General features: G+C 34.1%; 1 protein-coding gene across 3 annotated transcripts; it reads right to left on the reverse strand.

Moving 5' to 3' along the window:
* Window positions 1–3,379: 3,379 nt before the first annotated feature.
* LOC115974298 lies at window positions 3,380–16,542 on the reverse strand. 3 transcript variants are annotated; one of them, XM_031094575.1, is made up of 16 exons: window positions 16,234–16,542; window positions 15,305–15,519; window positions 13,808–13,944; window positions 13,622–13,732; window positions 13,404–13,505; window positions 12,704–12,812; window positions 12,412–12,612; window positions 11,984–12,152; window positions 11,753–11,834; window positions 11,569–11,659; window positions 11,102–11,198; window positions 9,245–9,338; window positions 8,204–8,276; window positions 5,037–5,210; window positions 4,831–4,953; window positions 3,380–4,163 (listed from the first exon to the last, which is right to left on the reverse strand). In XM_031094575.1, exons 1-16 carry the CDS (start codon window positions 16,244–16,246, stop codon window positions 4,002–4,004), a joined length of 1,953 nt encoding a protein of 650 aa, XP_030950435.1. In that variant the 5' UTR covers window positions 16,247–16,542; the 3' UTR covers window positions 3,380–4,001. The 3 variants fall into 3 exon arrangements, with proteins under 3 accessions (XP_030950435.1, XP_030950434.1, XP_030950436.1); XM_031094574.1 differs by having other exon boundaries at window positions 11,569–11,662; window positions 16,234–16,540; XM_031094576.1 differs by lacking the exon at window positions 16,234–16,542 and having other exon boundaries at window positions 11,569–11,662; window positions 13,622–13,751; window positions 15,305–15,392.
* Window positions 16,543–18,426: the final 1,884 nt, after the last annotated feature.

The raw sequence follows: 18,426 nt of genomic DNA on the forward strand, positions 1-18,426 counted from the left end.
TAGCAAAAAAAAGATAGTTAATTTTAATTCATGAAATCTTTTTTTGGTTTTTTGTTTTGTTTTTCATTTTTCTTGGAGCCCAAGCCCCAAAGAAAGCCCCTAAAACTCCCCCCAGCATATTTTGTTCTTGAAAATTGGACTACATGGCTAGCCTTGTGCAAAAGTACATTGGCGTCAAACTGAAAAGTCAAAGATATCCTGTGTAGTATTTTGATTCTTCTGCAAGTTCCATAGTTTTGAACTTTGACCCTAGCAGGGAATCCTGATATCATGTTATATGTTGTTTGAAACCTAATCCTCTAGAACCTCTCTCATTTAATGGGGTGCGTTTTTGGATTTAGTTTTTTTCTGAAAATTTTTCTCATTTAGTTGCTGAAAGTTGTTAGAAGTATAATTATACCAATGAAAGAAAATAAGTCTTCAAAAACAGTACATTAATAACTTACTTAATAAACCAATAGAAAGTTAGAAACAAGTTAATCCAAACCCATACTGATGAAAAGAGGCGATGGCCAAAAAGGGAAAATCACAGTAGATAGAAAGTGAGAGACACAGAGAATAATGGGGTAAAGGGCTGTGGTGACTCTTCAAAGTTGGATCATCATGATTGAGCAAAGTGTTGGTTTGCAATAATGGACGAATCAAGAGCCACATAAATTTGGGAGTGCTTGGGAAATTGACTAAAAACCAAACAAAACATATTTTATATTTATATATATTGTGAATACGAGAGGGAATTTCAAGGCTTAACCAGTGAGTATAATGCAAAATTATTGGAAGAACTTTTTATGTCCTATAAAGTCATTAGAATACCACTTAATTTGGATATGCTAAAGGGATTCCTGGTGGGTTCTGTCACTAATAAATTGCAGATGTGGAACCATGGATTGGATAAAAATCTTTGCTTTCTTCACTTGTTTTTTTTCAGATAATAGAAAGACCAATTCTTCCCAATAATTGAGACAAAAGCTTAAGAGAAATAAAGCAGTACGCAATATTTCTAGACCAATATTTGGTAGCACTCACCACTCACAAACGTGTTGAAAGTTTAAAACACGTGATTTTGGTTGCTAGTAGTTAGAAAATCTATTGGCTCAAAGTAGATTTAAAAAAAATTTGGCTAGCCATCCCACACTCCCACTTGTTAAAACTTAAAGCAATGTATTTTGACTAGCTCTAAGCTTAAAGAAAACTGAGCAATGGGCATCTATGGTGATATTTGATATTTCACTCATTTTTCTCAATATTGAGACGTAAAATTTGAAAAAATATACAGCTGGTGGCAAGAGTTGCACAATGTCAAAAAGGGTAAATAAATAAGATACAGACCCATTAGTAATCATCACAAATTTGATTATCTTCTAGTTGCTTTTACACCCTTTTGCCTTTTCTGATTCCAATATGCTGCAAAAGGTCCACCTTGAATCTTGATAGTTACATGCCCACTTCCTACCTCTTTTGCCTTTACAAAAGGGTGCCTGGCTATAAGAACCAACCTTGCAATAATATATATAATCTAGATGCCTTGTAAATGCATGGGTCAATGAATAATAATTCATTCATAAGGGGAAAGAAGAAAAAAGAGGTTGGGGATGAAGGGTCAGAGAGAGAGAAGCGATCTTTTGGTTTCTTTATACTTCTATTTGACAGCACTACTAGTACAAGAATCTCATTTGTCTTCATAGTTTTTTTCTTTTTGGGCTTTCATTAGAAATAATACAAATTTAACCCAGATTTCCATCTTTGAAAAGAATGGCAAAATACTACTACGTTGTACATTATTATTAGTTTTGTTAGGATTGAAAGTTTCCTCGCAGTTTGCCAAAGAGAGAATACCCCAAGAATGGCCTTATGAGTTAACACAGGAAAAGTTTATGAAAGTTAGTCATACTTGTCATATGCAAAATAACGGGTTCTGCACCAATTGATGAGCTATAAGCTCAAATGAAGTTAAAATTCTTTCCAAACTACTTTCTAGGCTCCTCTCTTTTCTTTTTTTCACCGTAAATCACTTTCTAAGCTTTTCTTTTCTTTTTTGAGAGAAACTTTCTAAAGCTTATTTCTAAATAAGTTTCCCATATTTCAGAATTGTCATACATTTCGACACAATATGATCCCATATATAGTCCACACAAGATCGTCAATTCGTGAGTTTTCCCAATGTTTTAGGACTTCTATTGACTTTTGAGTATAATTTTTTGGGTAAACACTAACTTTGATGCTTAAAAGTTTGACTAATTTTTCAATTAAATCCTAAAACTTAAACGCAACAATCACATCCTTCAAATTCTTAAAATTATTCAATTCAATCATTAAAGTTCTTCTCATTTTCAAATTTAGTCCTTGAGTTTCAAAGTTTGTTAAAAGATTACCATATATATTTTTTCATTTTAAGAACTTGAATTTCCTCAATATTTTCTCATCAACCAAACCTGAAATACAGAACTTTTCCTGCAAATTCAATTCAAATTCAGAAAGTGTCTTTTTTTCTTAAAAATTAAAAAAAATAAATAAATAAAACTATATTTCAAGTCAATAACACATTTCCATGTGATAATAGTAGTGAATAACTGAATATATAGAATAATGGTTATGTTTTTACTCCACTTGAATGACAAGTATGTACCCTTTTTTTTATGGCTAGTAGTATGTAATTTGAAGGTTACATTAATGTTCAAATTAGCGCGCCAACCAAATTAGATAATTTTATAAACTATGTATTTAATTGCAATTTTTTAAACCCTAAGGACCAAATTGAAAAATCAGGCAAACTTTAAGCGCAAAAAATGGTCTCTGTCCTATAAAATAATGCCGAGCAGACAACACTTTTCACAAGTTTATTTATAAATACTTTTTGAACCAGATATTTTTCATAAATATTAACATGGCCTGTTGTAATTGAAGTAACAACACTTTCAACTAAATTCACCACTAATACCATTTTTATTATATACCAATCACAACAAACATATCATTGATGTCAACCATACTAAAAAAAATTGTAGTTTATAGATTTAATATTGTTGCTGTTTTGGGGGAAAAAGAGCACTGTTACAGGAATCAAAATAGAAAAATAAAATACCCCTTTCCTTTCCCAAAGGCCACCTTCACACAAGGCCAAGGAGCTCTTGTAATGCTGTTAATACAATCCATCTCGCTCTCTTCTTTACAAATTTACTCTCACTATTGCGTAACGCTTTTTTTAAGAATTAGGACAAAAACTCTCTCACCGTTGATTTTCATAACCTAAGCTAACTTTGGCCTTCCTCGCTTTATATGGAAGGCTAACACAAATTTATCCTACGGTTCAGCATCTAAAACTGGAAAAGGACAAAACCAAAAATTCTGAACGATTCTGGTAACATCCAAAAGAGAATAATTCACCGCAATATAATAGATCAGGGTCTAAAACTTTCAATAAAAAATATCAAGATTCAAGTGGTCCAGCAACTAAGGCAAGTCCAGACCAGGCCGAAAAAGAGAGCCTAATCATTTACAAACAAGATTAAACCAGAGGCTGAAATTCCTTTACAATAACAAGGCAATTTAAACTAGCACCTATACCAGTAAACAGTATTGAACAACCAGGGACATAACACAAGACCTAAGAAGTCAGCTCGTGGAGTCAACGACATTGTATCATGCCAGACAACTTAGTGCTGAAATGAACCTCGGAATAATCCATCATTGTCTCATACAAAATTACATTTGCCTATGTGCAACTAAACCCCTATGTGCATGTGCTAGTATGTGGGTTCACATCGTCACTGTCGCACAAAAGTTCCCGAGCTTGTCTTTACTAATTTATCTAGGAAAGGGAAACTATGAATGTAGAAAACTACTATAAAAATCAGACAGTGAACTCAGTAAGAAACTGATATCTATATCTGTCCATGTTGAAGATCTAACTGCATATCTTCTAGTGTGTGATTCACGCGTCTTTTCCGAAAGAGAAATCTTTCATTTCTGCCATATGTTGTGAAGTGTGCGTAAAGCTTTCTTCATGACCGACACATGTTGAAGATCTCACCCCGCATTACATCAACAGGCATGTGCTCAAGTGTGTAACGCTCGGGACCAAGGTATACCCCTGTCTTCTCCAAAAGAGCAAGACCTTCATCCCTACCATATCTTGAAGCATACAACTTCAGGTACTCGATGTCCTAATAAAGCACCCAGACAAATATTAAACAAACATGCATACTAACTTTTGCAAACTAAAGATTAGAATAGTACTCAACACCACCCACAGGGAAAAAAATTGTTAAGACTCAAACTTAGAAACCAAAGGAAAATATTTGTGAAATGTTATGTATAATCAATGATTCAATGGTATAAGCAAGAAGGGATAAATTAATGAAATAGCATGAAGATAATGAAGAATATTCAAAGGAAAAATGAAAGTCATTAAAAGTAGGAGCAACCATTGTGATTATGACAATTATCATAGATTATTATGTGATCTTAAATATTGCTAGACATTTTCAAAGGGTTCAAAATTGTTAGATATATTATATTACTTCCACCTCAGATTCTTCTAAACAATTGGAAGCTGTCAAATCAAACCAGTTCTTACAGCACAACCCCACCACACCCCCCCAAAAAAAGAGAGAGAGAACTCCTCTCTCCCAAAATAAGGGGGAAAAAAGAAGCATTTCTTGACATTCAAAAGTTTTGAGGGTGACAGAAAGAATCAATTCAAAGTTTGGCCAGTGAGCAGTGGCTCAAGTGACACTTGCTGGGTGGAGGGTGAGGTCATTGGTCAAAACTCATTGGGGTGCATCAGTGCATGTGTAACTTACCAATAAAAAATGAAAAATTTTGTCTCACCTGCAAACCACTGAGAATGCGCTCTAGTCTAACTGAAGCAACTGGTTCATGTGAAGAGGAGAACACTTCACCAGGGTAGAACAAAACTCCATCTCCAGGAGGAAGGCCACGCCTAAATCTAATCTGCTCAGAAGCATACATAATATTTCAGCACACACACAAATGGTGTTTTTAAATGATAAACGACCACAAGGCCAGGCACATACCTCAGCGCTGGGAACTGATGCTTTCTCATAGCAGTTGGCACCCCAATATAAGAACCCTGTGCCACCTTCTTTCCATACCCGCCAAAAAACAGCACGGTGTTGTGTTCCTCGCATCCCAAGGTGCCAATTGGGATGGGGATCAGATGGTCCCATGCACACATATGTCCACCACTCCTACATGTAAGACAAAGTTACCTCCTTTCAGCAAGTAATAGACTTAATGCCCTATAATAGGTATTATGCAATCCAAACATACATCTTTTACTTGAACATCTAGGGTTATCATGCATTTGGTGACAACAGCAATCAGGAGAAAACTCACTTCTTAAACATATTTGACTGAAAATGGCAACAATATATATCTCATGCAGCCTTCACTGATTTCGTAAAAAAATAATGAATTAAACTTTAGACTATTAAGTAGATTACAGCATATTCAGCTAAGGACAAAATTTAGCTACAAAATTGATTGTAACTTAAGGCTACAAACTCACTCAATAAAATAAATATTATAACATATTTTGAAAATCTAACTGTTGAATTGCACGTTCTTCACGCTCTTAATACACATGTTAAATTTGTGTCAATCGGATATTATTTACTATATGATTTATAAGCTTATATTTTGTGCATAATTTTAAATTACAAAAACTTGCAATTAAAAAAAATTATTGATAACATAGCTCTTTATCTTTAATTTTCTTGAAATTTTGCAAGTATGGAGAATATAAGAAGAAGATGTAATTCAATGGTGGATTTGTCAAAATTTACCTCCAATAAAAAGATATTAAATAAGTTTGTAAACTAAGGTTACAATTAATTTTGTAGCTAAACTTTGTTCATAAATAGAAATAGAATACATCAGCATACAAGATAAAACATTTTCACACCTAAATAAATAAATGAGAAAGCCACAAGTTTCAGATGCCAATATCGGAGAGCTCATAGTTAAACTTCACACTCATAAGGCATTATCCAAAGAAAGCTAGAAACTTGCTAAATCATTTTGATTACAAAAATGTAAACACCATTCAATATTCAAGAAGAGCTAGCTTTCAATGAGTAAGCAAACAAAGCACATTGTTCATTACAACACTGCAAAGTAGAAGCAATGCACTTAAGATGACAATCTACAACCCCAATGTGCAAAAGGAGCCTGAAGTTGCCATCGCTGACATTACATGTACAATAGCCTAGCTGCATGGCAATATTTATGGTCAAATTTGTCCAAAAATGCATTTGCAGTCATCAACCAAAAAATACATAAATAGATGCAGATAACATGTACAAGATCAGTGATACATCTACTGGATCATGCCTATGGAAATATCCTGCCGGCATGGTATTGTAGCAGTAAAACAAAAAATTTGTCGGTGCTTCACTTTAACATGACAGGCTGAGGAGGTAAACCCTATGTCAAATGTGTCATATAGCCAAAGCAACTTACCACACACATGCCATGCTTTCTAAGTAAGAGAGGATACTGTAACTATAATAAGGTTTGAGCTCAAGCCCATTACTCTCTGCTTAGAAAACTATCAACTTGTAACCCATACCACTTTTCTTTTGCCAGTGAAACTTTCATTCTTGCTTTTAGGTTCAGATTCAACTTGCACAAATTTATAGCTACAAACATTGTTTTGAGAAAAAAGAAAAGAAAAAAAAAGGTTACAATCAGCATGCTACATCACAATTCCTCGATGCTATCAAGATGCAGATCCAACAACCCATGAGCAATTGTTTTACATAAGCAATAATTTATGGCAATGAATTCGCTTTGATAATTCTTGGGCACTTTTTTTACCAAGTATGAGAAAGTATGGACTACAACCAACCAAGGATCTCAAGCATGACAGTCAAGAACGTAAGTAGAACCTTTATTTTAGGCCTTCTTAGGAGGAGTAAATGCCAAACTTTATTACCATAAAGTGATTCTGAACTTCCCATAAATAACACCACATCTAAACAAATGTGATGAAATTTCAAGAATTGGTGAAAAAGTTTATATTCAGGTCCTGTCTTCTTGTTTTCAAGCCAAACTCACAACAGTAAAGGCTACAAGAATTGTTTTCTAATATTCAAATGTGCTCTTAGTTTCATCCTTTTCAGTTTCTGCCTGACATCATGATGTAATATATGACATATTCATGATTCCTTACTTACCAAAGTAAAAAAAATTTGAAAAAATCTTCCAGCTGCCACCTAAAAATCCATATCTTCAAGTGGATTTATTATAATTTTACGGAAATTAGCCATGTCTCAGAGCATGTGATTTAAGTAGTTGTGGTTAACGATGTTCTCCCTACCTCAGATGGCTTATACAAACCACCTCTTACAGTCTTATCTGAGGTAACTGAGCTACAACTGGCTGGTAAAACCACACAATTTCAACCATCACCTAAACTCAATTGGTACATCTTTGCATTGACTGCTGGTTGTTAGTTGTTAATTTAAACATGGAATTTAAGCTCCAAAGGCTTTACCCTGAGTCAGTAATTCAACTCTACATAGCTTTTACTAACCGAGCAGTCAGCATCTCCAGTAACCTGCTCATTCCTCTTATACACACTATCAAGAGACACATCCAAGCCTGAACAGACTGCAGTAACCAGTTACCAAGGCAATTAGGAACTACGTAGGCTTAGACATGCTTGCAAACTAAAACCCAGACACAGAAACACTTACCCCAAAGGAATATTTATATCTCTCAATAGAAAAATTCGAATAAGATTTCAGGACCAGAGAGTTCTGGTTGTCATGTCTGACAAACCACACCCATGGTTACTGGTAGTTATTATATTTATTATAATTTTAACTAGAAGAAAAAATAAATCAAACAAAAAAAGGGAAATTAACCATAGAATATAAGTGCTGGTTAGATCCTAACATGTCAAATCAATAGTGTCAGTGTGCATTAGTCAGTCCTGTAAATGCAACTAAATTTTTGGAAAAACTATAAACAGGAAAAGCTGCAAAGATGAAATGAGAAAACATATCTTTCTGATATATATTGATAAGTAATAAAGATGTATATTCAGGAACACTACCTCATATCTTTCTGACATCTTTTATCATGAATGAAAAATAAATAAATAACCACATTATATGTAACATATTAAAGAAAAGTAAATTTCAGAGCCAAGGGAACAGATCTAGTTGAACATTACTTCACCACTCTCTGGTTGCAGTTCACCAATAATATCCTTGACCAAATCCTCTCGATTGCCAAGCACCCACTCACTGCAATAAATAAAGTTTAAATCTTTTCAGGTGACAAAGAACCTTGGACTAATTGTCAGCTGTATCGTATGATTTCAGTGATATGCGCTCATATACTTATTAAAAAGAGTTGAGGGAGAACCCTCTTAATACATGTAAGATACAAGTCATCAGAGAAAACGAAGTTCAACATGGCAGTTCTGCACACTTCATATATCAAGGCCAGTGGGTCTTTACCTTCAAATCTTTAACCACAAATGACCAAACCTAAGATCAAGTTTGATAACATGCATATGATAAGAGTGAAGACTGCCTGAGTTCTGAAGCAAACATAATGGTGATGTTTGAGAAAGATATTCAGTAAAAGGTGCTCGTCATGCAGGGTACAGTCAGTTCAAGCACAATGGCATAAAATAAGTCACCAGGATAGCCCAAACACAATCTCAACCAGATATTCAATAATAATGAGCATGACATATTTTGGACTTCAAATTTAAGGTCATGGCCACTTCCCAGAGACAAAATTGAAGTCATTAGGACTATAACATGAACTCAAGGCATACCATCCACTTAAAAATTTCATGACATAGGAAACACATATAGAGGGTCATGCACATCAAAATATTTTCCAATTCTGACCCAACTTTCTGCTTTGTAGTGAGATGAGGAACCCAATCCATTTAGTCAAGGCAAATAGCCAATGTTAATAATGTATTTATTTAGATAAAATCATTGTTCCTAAAAACTCAGCTTGATACATGAACTGGAAACCATCATTCTTCCAGTATAAACTAGAATCATTTGCAAGTTACATGTGGATTACAAATTCATCTGCCAGTCCTCTCCTTGCTCAAACAAGCAGGCTTAATAAAGAAATCCAAGTACCAAAACGAGCAGACTTAATAAAGAAATGTAAGTACCAAGAAGTGCATATTCTAAAACTGAGTGAAAAAATCTTGGCATTTAGAAAGCCCAATTGAAAACAATACCTTGTACAATAAATTTGAGTATGAGGCCGCAGGAAGTTTGGAACTTTTACAAAAGCCTCAAAAGCAGTAGGTGCAAGAGGTGCATCACTTGGCCCTACACAAAAGACAAAAAAATTAAGGTTAGAAATATATTAAAATGTAAACGAAGGTTCAAATTAACTGAGCATGTGCATGCACACATGCATATACATAAAGTGTAAATCAAACAAGGAAACCATACTAGCCCCTATAAAACTCTATGATTATCACCCAAAAGAGAAAATTAAGTCCAACTGTAGGCTGACAAAGGAGATAACATTCTGACATTTTAACAATATCAAACATGAATAGAGAAAATAAAGATAAATACTTTTCAATGAAAAAGAACCACACACCCATATGCATCATTAGTAAAAAAATTCAAAATAAATAAATTTCAGCCATAAAAATCATTCTCAAAGAAGTTCCCAGAAAAACTACAAGCTATTATATTGAATTAGGGAAAAACTAGGTCACAGAATAAATCTTTTCACACTAAAACAACCCTGATTCAACATCTACAAAAAAAAAAATGCACTTCAGCGTGAACAATTTAGACAAGTTTATAGTTTTACATGATGTTTCCCCCAAAAATTAAAAAGCTTGGCCTTGTGAATGGAATGACAAATCAAAGAAAGAATTCAAAAGTTCAATTCTAATTGCCGCCAAAAGAAAGCTTCTTGATCTTTAACTTCTACTCAGTCTTTTATTCATAAAATCTCATAGATAGGTGCCAAGGTACTTTTCCTTCATTCATCAATTGCTTTATTAATTATAGCAATCTTGTTAAGACATTTTTCATAGAAAATCTTGACAAACAATATATTCAACACATAAGACCACCATCACCAAGAGGATTCCAAGCCTTAATGTAAATAGCATACCTTGAACTATTCCTATTTTCATCTTTCTGGCCCACTTCTTCACCTAAATTTCTAACACTGGTAACTAGTTAAATTCTCAATTCCCCAGCGTAATCATTCAAATGATATTCACCTATAAATATTTTATGTAATCCCCCTCCAATTATCCTTAAACCACATCTTCCTTTATTAGAACTCTTAGATCCTTTAAGAGAGAGATCATAGACCAGGGCTTTAACCCAAAGGGATGATCTACCGGTGTTTAGGAGGTAACCCTCATGCTGGGAAGCACGGCACGGCAAAATTACCAACATACTGGTGTCGGACACGTATCCGACATGGACATGCATCTGACACGGACACAAACGTGTCAAGCATGCACTCAAGAAGAAAAAATAATTTTTTAATTCAGTTGTTCTATTTTGATGTTGAATGTTGTTTATTTGAACTCTTTTGTTCGTACTTTAAACAATATTTATTGTCTTTAAATTAATTTTAGATATATTTTCAAACATTTCATTATTGTTACATACTTCTTAAATCCAAAATAAACATAACTTATTTCAAATATAATATATATATATACACCACTAAAAATAAATTTAATTAATTAATCAATTGTCATATAACCAATTTTTTGCACCTCCTTCCTCAACTGCTGCAATGTTTGCATCATCTTTCCCTATCTTTATACCTAATAAAATTAATTCTGCCATTTATGAAATAGTGTCATAACACCATGAGTGCACACACATGCGAGAAAAAAGAAGAGGGGGGAACAAAAGAAAGGAAAAAAAATAAAATAAGGACTGTGGCGCTCAGCTGGAAGATCTTCCTAATGAAAACAGAAGGCCACAAGATCATGAAAATCTCCAGAATCATACAAAAAAAGCCGTGAAGAAAGAACAGGAGAGAAACAAACTAACATCATAGCCAAAAAAATGAGTAATTAAAACAGAAGGAAGGGAATTCATACCACAGTAGTAAGTAGTTAAAACACGTGCATCAGGAGCATAAGCATGAATCTCACTAGCCATTTTGCGAATGGAATCATATTGTTCCAAGTTTAGAGGCTGTCAAAAATTAATGCAGGCACATCAGCTCATCAAGCAAATCATAGAGAAAGGCATTGCTTCAGGAACCATCATAAATATTGAGATTAAGCATTAACACAAGTCAAAGCAATACAACAAGAAAAAAATGATAGTATTTCATTGTGCATTCTGTCAAAGTGCGAAAAAGTGTGAAAATAATCTCTACACCAATGTTTTGTGAATCTTTTTTTTTAATTGAACAGCTGTAGAGTGAAAACAAATAACCACATATCGTCCAAGGAATTGTTTATCTTCTGGCCAAAAATAAAAATTAAACCAAGGCTTGTGCTCTCATTATCATAACAACCAACAGCACCCTTTTGCTGTTATTTTACAACAGTGGTCATACCTCATCCCACAAGTAAAAATAAGCCTTCTTCCAGTGATTCTTTGTCCTCAATATCTCAATTTCTTTCAGCAAGTAATCCTTCGCTGCATCACTTCTGTTGCATATCAACAAGTGGGTGGAAACTCATCAGTTTTCATTGAAAATATACTGACAGAAGCGTGAACATGGACAACTGACTGTATACCCGAAGACAGCTTTACTATATGGTACGGCATATGCCGCTAGTCGCGGGTCTGAAAAATATTCATCTGATTTTGGATGGTCGGCTAGAATAACAAAAACGAAAATTACAAAAGATTCAGCACGTCTATTTTCTAAAACTATTCTGATTACAACAAAGACAGGACAGGTTTTGAATAAGAAATACTGTTAATAATGACTTAAGGGAATTTTTTGCCTTGATTCAGTAAATTACCTGGATATGGGCTGGTGTATGTCAAGACACGCATGCTGTCACCCCATCTGCAAAAATATGGGCTGATTCTAAATTGCAAAAGCCATTTGAAATGTTGGTCCAATGCCTCATACCACTCTTGAGTCCCATGTTCAACACCAAAACGATCCTCAATTACAGTATCAGATATCTAAAATATAGTTGAAGGACACAAGCAAACACTTCAATTAAATCTTTTGTCTTCATTAAGACATGTCCATTAATTTACAAGCTTCTAATGGACTACTACTAGTGTCTTATTTTGGCTTGAACTCCACCTTGTATATAACTTTACTGATTGGTTTGCTTAGATCTCCTTTATTAACTGGACTTGTGTGAGACTTGAATACAATGTGTAACAAAAGCAAAGTTTAACTTCCCAAATACTTAATTTAAAACATATAGGATACACCAAACACTGCAGGAAGAGACGGAGTTACAGGCAGAATGAAGTCCCAAACTGTCAAATTTAACTTCACACGTACTGAAAGGTTTGAAATAGCATCTTCATCCATTATATCAACTGGCCCATTATCTGAAAAGAATTCAGAAAAGGATGGAGACAGAAGAACTCTTCTTAAAGATGTACTGGCAGATTTCACTCTTTCTACCTAAAAAACAAATGCTCATATGAACAGCTTATATATTGCCAAGATCAACAGAAAAATTAAATTATATGCAAAAATAGATTCAGAAACCCACCACTTCTTCCAGTGGTTTTCCATCAATGGGCTCCACAATGTCAAGACAGCTCCTAAGTTCACTGTAAAGTTGATGCTTCTCAGCTTTGCCCATGTATTGTGATCGAGATCTGCAAAAGTCAGAATAGATAACACAGATAACTTCATGTCCATATTTTGAAAACAAAAATCACCCATGCGGTATACTCTGAAAACATGAAGCTACCGTGTGCCTTATTTTGTGACACTTACTCCCCTGTGGTTTGCTCTATGAGGCATTTCTGCTAAATTAAATGAAATTTGATGGAATGGAAAATGCTAACATGACCTACTGAGAAAGAATTTAAGAAAAATATCACTTCTATACTCACATTTTCGGTTTTCTATCTATCTTTCTTCTTCAATCCTCATTTGTGTTTATGGCTGTTCACAAGGCATAAGCTTTAGAGTAGAATTGTTTTAATTCTTTCCCAATAGGTGATGTCGACACTTGCCACATCATCAAATTCCATTAAAGTTAGCGGAAATGCCTCATAGAGCAAACCACAAGGGAAGTGGGTGTCACAAAATAAAACACATGGGAGCTCTATATTTTAAGGGCATACAACAGGGATGGTCTTTGTAATTTGCCCTATTTTAATAGGATCCTAATCAACCATATGAAATAAATGCATAAGTTGGCAACACAATAGGAGTAACTAGGTTAAGAAAAATATACTCACTCTGCATCTGTCTTTACAGCAGTAATGATGACCTCCCCCTCATATTGACCTGGGGCTTGCGTGCTTGGAACGTCGATGGAAACCCATACTGCGGTGGTCTCTCTGCAGCAGGGGGAAAAGCGAACAAACTCAGTTTGGACATCAATAGCCAGCAGTTGTATTTTTTATATTAAAAATAATAATAAAAAGCGCCATAAGATAATTAATGTGGTCAGTACCCTGGAAGTAGGTTTAATTGACCGACTGGAAGATCAAGGGGCACAAGAGCATCTGGAACACCTAATATGGGCACAACATGCCGCAACCTTACTGATTGTCCAACAACCAACCTGCCACAGCCAACATCAGCTGATTACGAAGGGGATATAGCTATACCCAGTACAATGTGTATTAAAAAAACTAACCGGTCACCAGATGTTGAACATAAGTCACTACACTGAACCTGCACAACCCCTGCCACACCTGAACCAACCCAAGAAACTTTTGGACGTAGAGCAACTTGAACACTTTCTCTCTCATTTCTAGCTGCCAGGAGATTTATCTTCAAGATAAACCAAATTTTAGAAGCAAGTCACTATGGTAACAGAATAAGTGTTTGACTTTAAGCTTACCAACAAGACAGGATAAAACTAAAGAAAGAAAAATTCAATTCTACACATGAAAGCAACAAATATAGAATCACCAACAAGAAAGGGGATCAAATATGCACAAAATAGTTAAAATTTTCTAGAATCACAGGCCCCTTAACACTCTCCAGCATCCCCACCCAAAAAATAAGTTAACAGTTGCAGTCAAGATTGTGAACCAAATCTTTTTTTCAAATTTTTTTATTTATAGGTAAAGATTTATTTTATTGCAAAGAGACTACTCCATTTACAAGGGACACAGAGGATTGAATTCAAATTTATGCACACAAAAATGAAAACAAATCCAAAATGTCAATGATACTTTGTCTGCGTGATGCACTGATGCCAGACAAAAAAGCCTATCTTAAAGTCTCCACCTCCGGTCTCTTCTCCCATCCGATTCCCAATGCATGTGGCGAATGCTGATTGAAGCCCCCAAATGGGGGTTGTAGTGTAGTGCCGCTCTTTTTATCATTTGGGATGTGATGGGGAGAGAAGAGAAATCTGTCCTGTAGATTTTATAAATCAGAAATGCCACAGCAAACTATCATCCAACAGGGGTGGAATTAAATGTCAAAGCTCCGCGTCCTTTTTTTGTTTTAAATAATCTAGATAATACTTCAACAATTCCGTAGTATTAATATCATGTTTTATATCATATTGAAAAGAAAACGGTGTGTATCATATCGAACACAAGGTTCAAGCTAAAATTAGAATGAAAACGCTATTCAGTAGAACACAATGTTTGTTGAAAGCACTAGGAATCAACCTCTCCAAAAACAAATTGGGGGTAAGGCTACCTACCAGTCACCTCTCCTTGACCCCACAAAAGAAGTAATTTCGTGTAGAAAGCAAGAAATTCTATGCATTATTTTGGGCAAACCAACGAGAATAAATGTGAGCATATTGATTAAGGTGTATTACATGATCAATTCCTCATTACACGCATATGTCTAGGAGTGTAAAGGACCCACATTCATTTTGCACATAATTGTTATACAACAATGGGCCACAGCCCACATATGCAAGATCTCAAGAGAACTAATAAGCATGCATATATAAGTACATTAACTAATCTACATTACCTGAATAGTTAATAATCAATAAATACAAGTGTGTGCCCTTAGGATGTAAAGGGCTCTACATTAACTCAAACATGCATCTTATGCCCGGTCACAGAAAATTAGAACTCTAGATCCCCTACCATGAAATGTAGCACATAATGAACAATTTCAAGCATTAAGCACTGGTGAGAAATAACATAATCATGCTTACAGGCTCCAAATGTCTGGGCATTTCTTGCGGTCCAACATTCATTGTGCTTGGCATGAACCACACATGCACTAAATCTGCGGTCTGAACCTCTGTGGGATCAATTGATCCCTTTAGTGGATTCGACCCATGTAAACCACCATCATCAGTCCATCCATAGGCTGTTCCTCCTCCAGCAACACCTTCGACTGGCGGCACTACAATATCCTGAGAATTCTCTGCCAGGTGCATCAACATTTGTCGAAAAAACTCAATTAATTCCAATATTTACATTCTCAATAAAGAAAAAATATATATATTTATATATATCACCAAAAGATTGATCTCATATTCCAAAACTCGTTTGGATTTCCTAGATAACAAAATAACCGAACATGATAACAATTCAAATGAATAAGACTGAATTCAATTTAAGTCCACGAATTTGCTTCCCCCGGCACATTCACATCTCGTATATCAAATCAAATCAAATCCAACGCTATTTACAATAATCCGAAATCAAATCAAACTCATATAAACCCCAATGTCACTTAAATTAAAAACACAACACTAATGCATTGCACATCATATAACACATTATTTTCACCATATTAGCCTCCAAAACCCCCCATAAAACCCCAATCAAACTATCATTAAAACTCTAAAACACACAATTACAATAACAAATTAGCCCTAGACTCATTGAAGCTTCGACAAATAAAATCAAAATCAGAGGCAAACGAATCCGTTTCAGTTGCATAGAAAAATATTATAGTAACGGAAACAAAAAGAAAAGAACTCAGAATCTAATCACTCAGAAGGATTGAAATGCTCATTTTCAAACGAAACAAACACGTTTTAGATAACTGTACGATTATCAAAGCACCGCCACCCAAAAAACGCAACGTTGATAAAAGGGAATAAGAAAGAAAAAAACAAAAACTGAGACTAACCGGTGCTATCCATTTCGGTGCGGTGGATTTTTTTTTTTTTTTTTTTATATATATATAAATTTAAATATGAGTCGGTGACTGTGATTAGAGAGATCGTGAGGAATGGTTTTGGAGCTCGGTGTTTGAGGATATGGAAAAGTGTGGGAGAGATATTGTGATAGTGGCGATTCTTCTCTTGTTAGGGGAGAGAAACTGTGTTGTAATTATAGGATGGGAAGTCCGAAGTTATATATGAAGTGCACTCCCTAATCTTTTTCACCTTTTCCACTTGTTTTGCGTTTCCGCTCATGACACACTCAACACACATGAAACAACAATTTTGTGACAACATTTGGCTCGCACTAGTGGACAAGGAAAGTATATATGTATATATATATATATATATATATATATATTTATAATTGGATATATTTGAGAAAGACGAAATATTTAAATCATGGATAAATTAGTCATTAGAGAACATTTGTAGCTATAACAAATGTTTATGTTGAATGCAACTATCATTGTTAATTTAGTTACAAGACTTTTGAAAACATTTGTGAGACAGTTTTATGTTATTCAAGTTTGTCTCATGTCTACTAGTGTTTTGAATACAATATGAAACTAATACGTGTCTAGAAATGACCATGTGTTGGTGTTGTGTCAAGTCAATACATTGGATGGAAGTTTTGCCCATGTTATCCTCACATTTGATGGGCCTCCAAATACACTCGTATATTGTGATTGCATGGGAATGTTGTATAAATTAGTCTCTTAAGTAGGGATGGCAATAGAGAGGAGAAGAGTCAGATTAGAGGTGTCCCATTTTGTCTTTTAGGTAAAAGTGTGGCAGATTAAGTTCAAGATAGATTGGGAAGTATTTTGTCATTCTTGATGAGTTAGCTCCATCACTGACAAAATAGAAATGAAATATAAATGGGAGAGACAGCTGTAAGAGTGCTAAATGAAATAGAAGACAGGTGTTTTGATCATGATGTTCAAATATGTAATCCACATCATGGTTTTGTCAGGGTGAGATCGTGTATTTGTGGTTTAGTCTTGATAGATGGATCCAAAAGGCCCTACTTTGACGAGGTTCCACGTCACCAAATAAATAAATTATTAGCATATACTATATCCCTATTGTTAACTCAAATGGATTTTTCCCACAAAGCCAAATCAAATATATATATATAAAAAAAAAAAAAGTATTTTAAATTTTGACTAAAAAACAAATTGAAATTAAATAAAAAGACAACAGGTAAAATAATAAAATTAGAAAACCCTAAATATAACTTAGTAGCCTACAATTTACCCATAGTATATCTATTAATTTGGCTCGTAGTGTAACTATTAATTTTTTTAAGATGGTATATACTGAGTGTTTTTTTAGGTAGTTCACAGTTCCTCCCTCTTATTTTTGAAACCAAAAGATTCTTCTATTTATGTTATGAAAGTGAGCAAATATCCTTTATTCAATACCTTTGCAGTTAATTCTAACAAAATTACCATGATTACAAATAAAATCCAAGAAAATAATAATGCAATTCTTAACTTTTTATCTTCTTTGTAGTGTATGACCAATAACTTCTCCAAAAGATTCCGGTAAATTTAACTAAGGAAGTAACGAATTTAGGATATTTACTCATTCTCTCTAACATAAAGGGAAAATTGTCCCCCCTCCCCTTTATAAAGAATTTAGTGAGTGATAAACAATATTTTTTACTTGAAAGTTGAAACCCGCAGCAACATTACTTTTATTACCATTATTCATAGCTTATCACCTGATAATTTGTGAAATGAAATTATTTAAAATTTTTACTTTTATCAAGGCAAAAATGTTAAGAATAATTAAATATCAATAAATCTAGGGACATACTTAATTTTACATGTTGAAATGGTTAATTTTGAGTGGTGGAGATTACTTTTCATATGGATTCACAATTTTATTTTCCATGTTATGAAATTTTCATAAAAGAATAAAAATTGTTGATCAAATATGGACAAAATTTAGTTTCAAAATTACTTAATATTTTTTTATTGAAGATGAATTTTAACAAATTTATTATTGGATTACATCTTCTTCTTATATTCTTAATGTTTGCAAAATTTATAGAAAATTAAAGATCAATAGATATGTTATTAATAAATTGTTTAAATTGCAAGTTTTTGTAATTTAAAATTGTGCATAAAATATAAGATTATAGATTATAT

Source organism: Quercus lobata, chromosome 2 (genome assembly GCF_001633185.2).
Source record: "Quercus lobata isolate SW786 chromosome 2, ValleyOak3.0 Primary Assembly, whole genome shotgun sequence".
In the NCBI taxonomy this organism is placed as follows: Eukaryota; Viridiplantae; Streptophyta; class Magnoliopsida; order Fagales; family Fagaceae; genus Quercus; species Quercus lobata.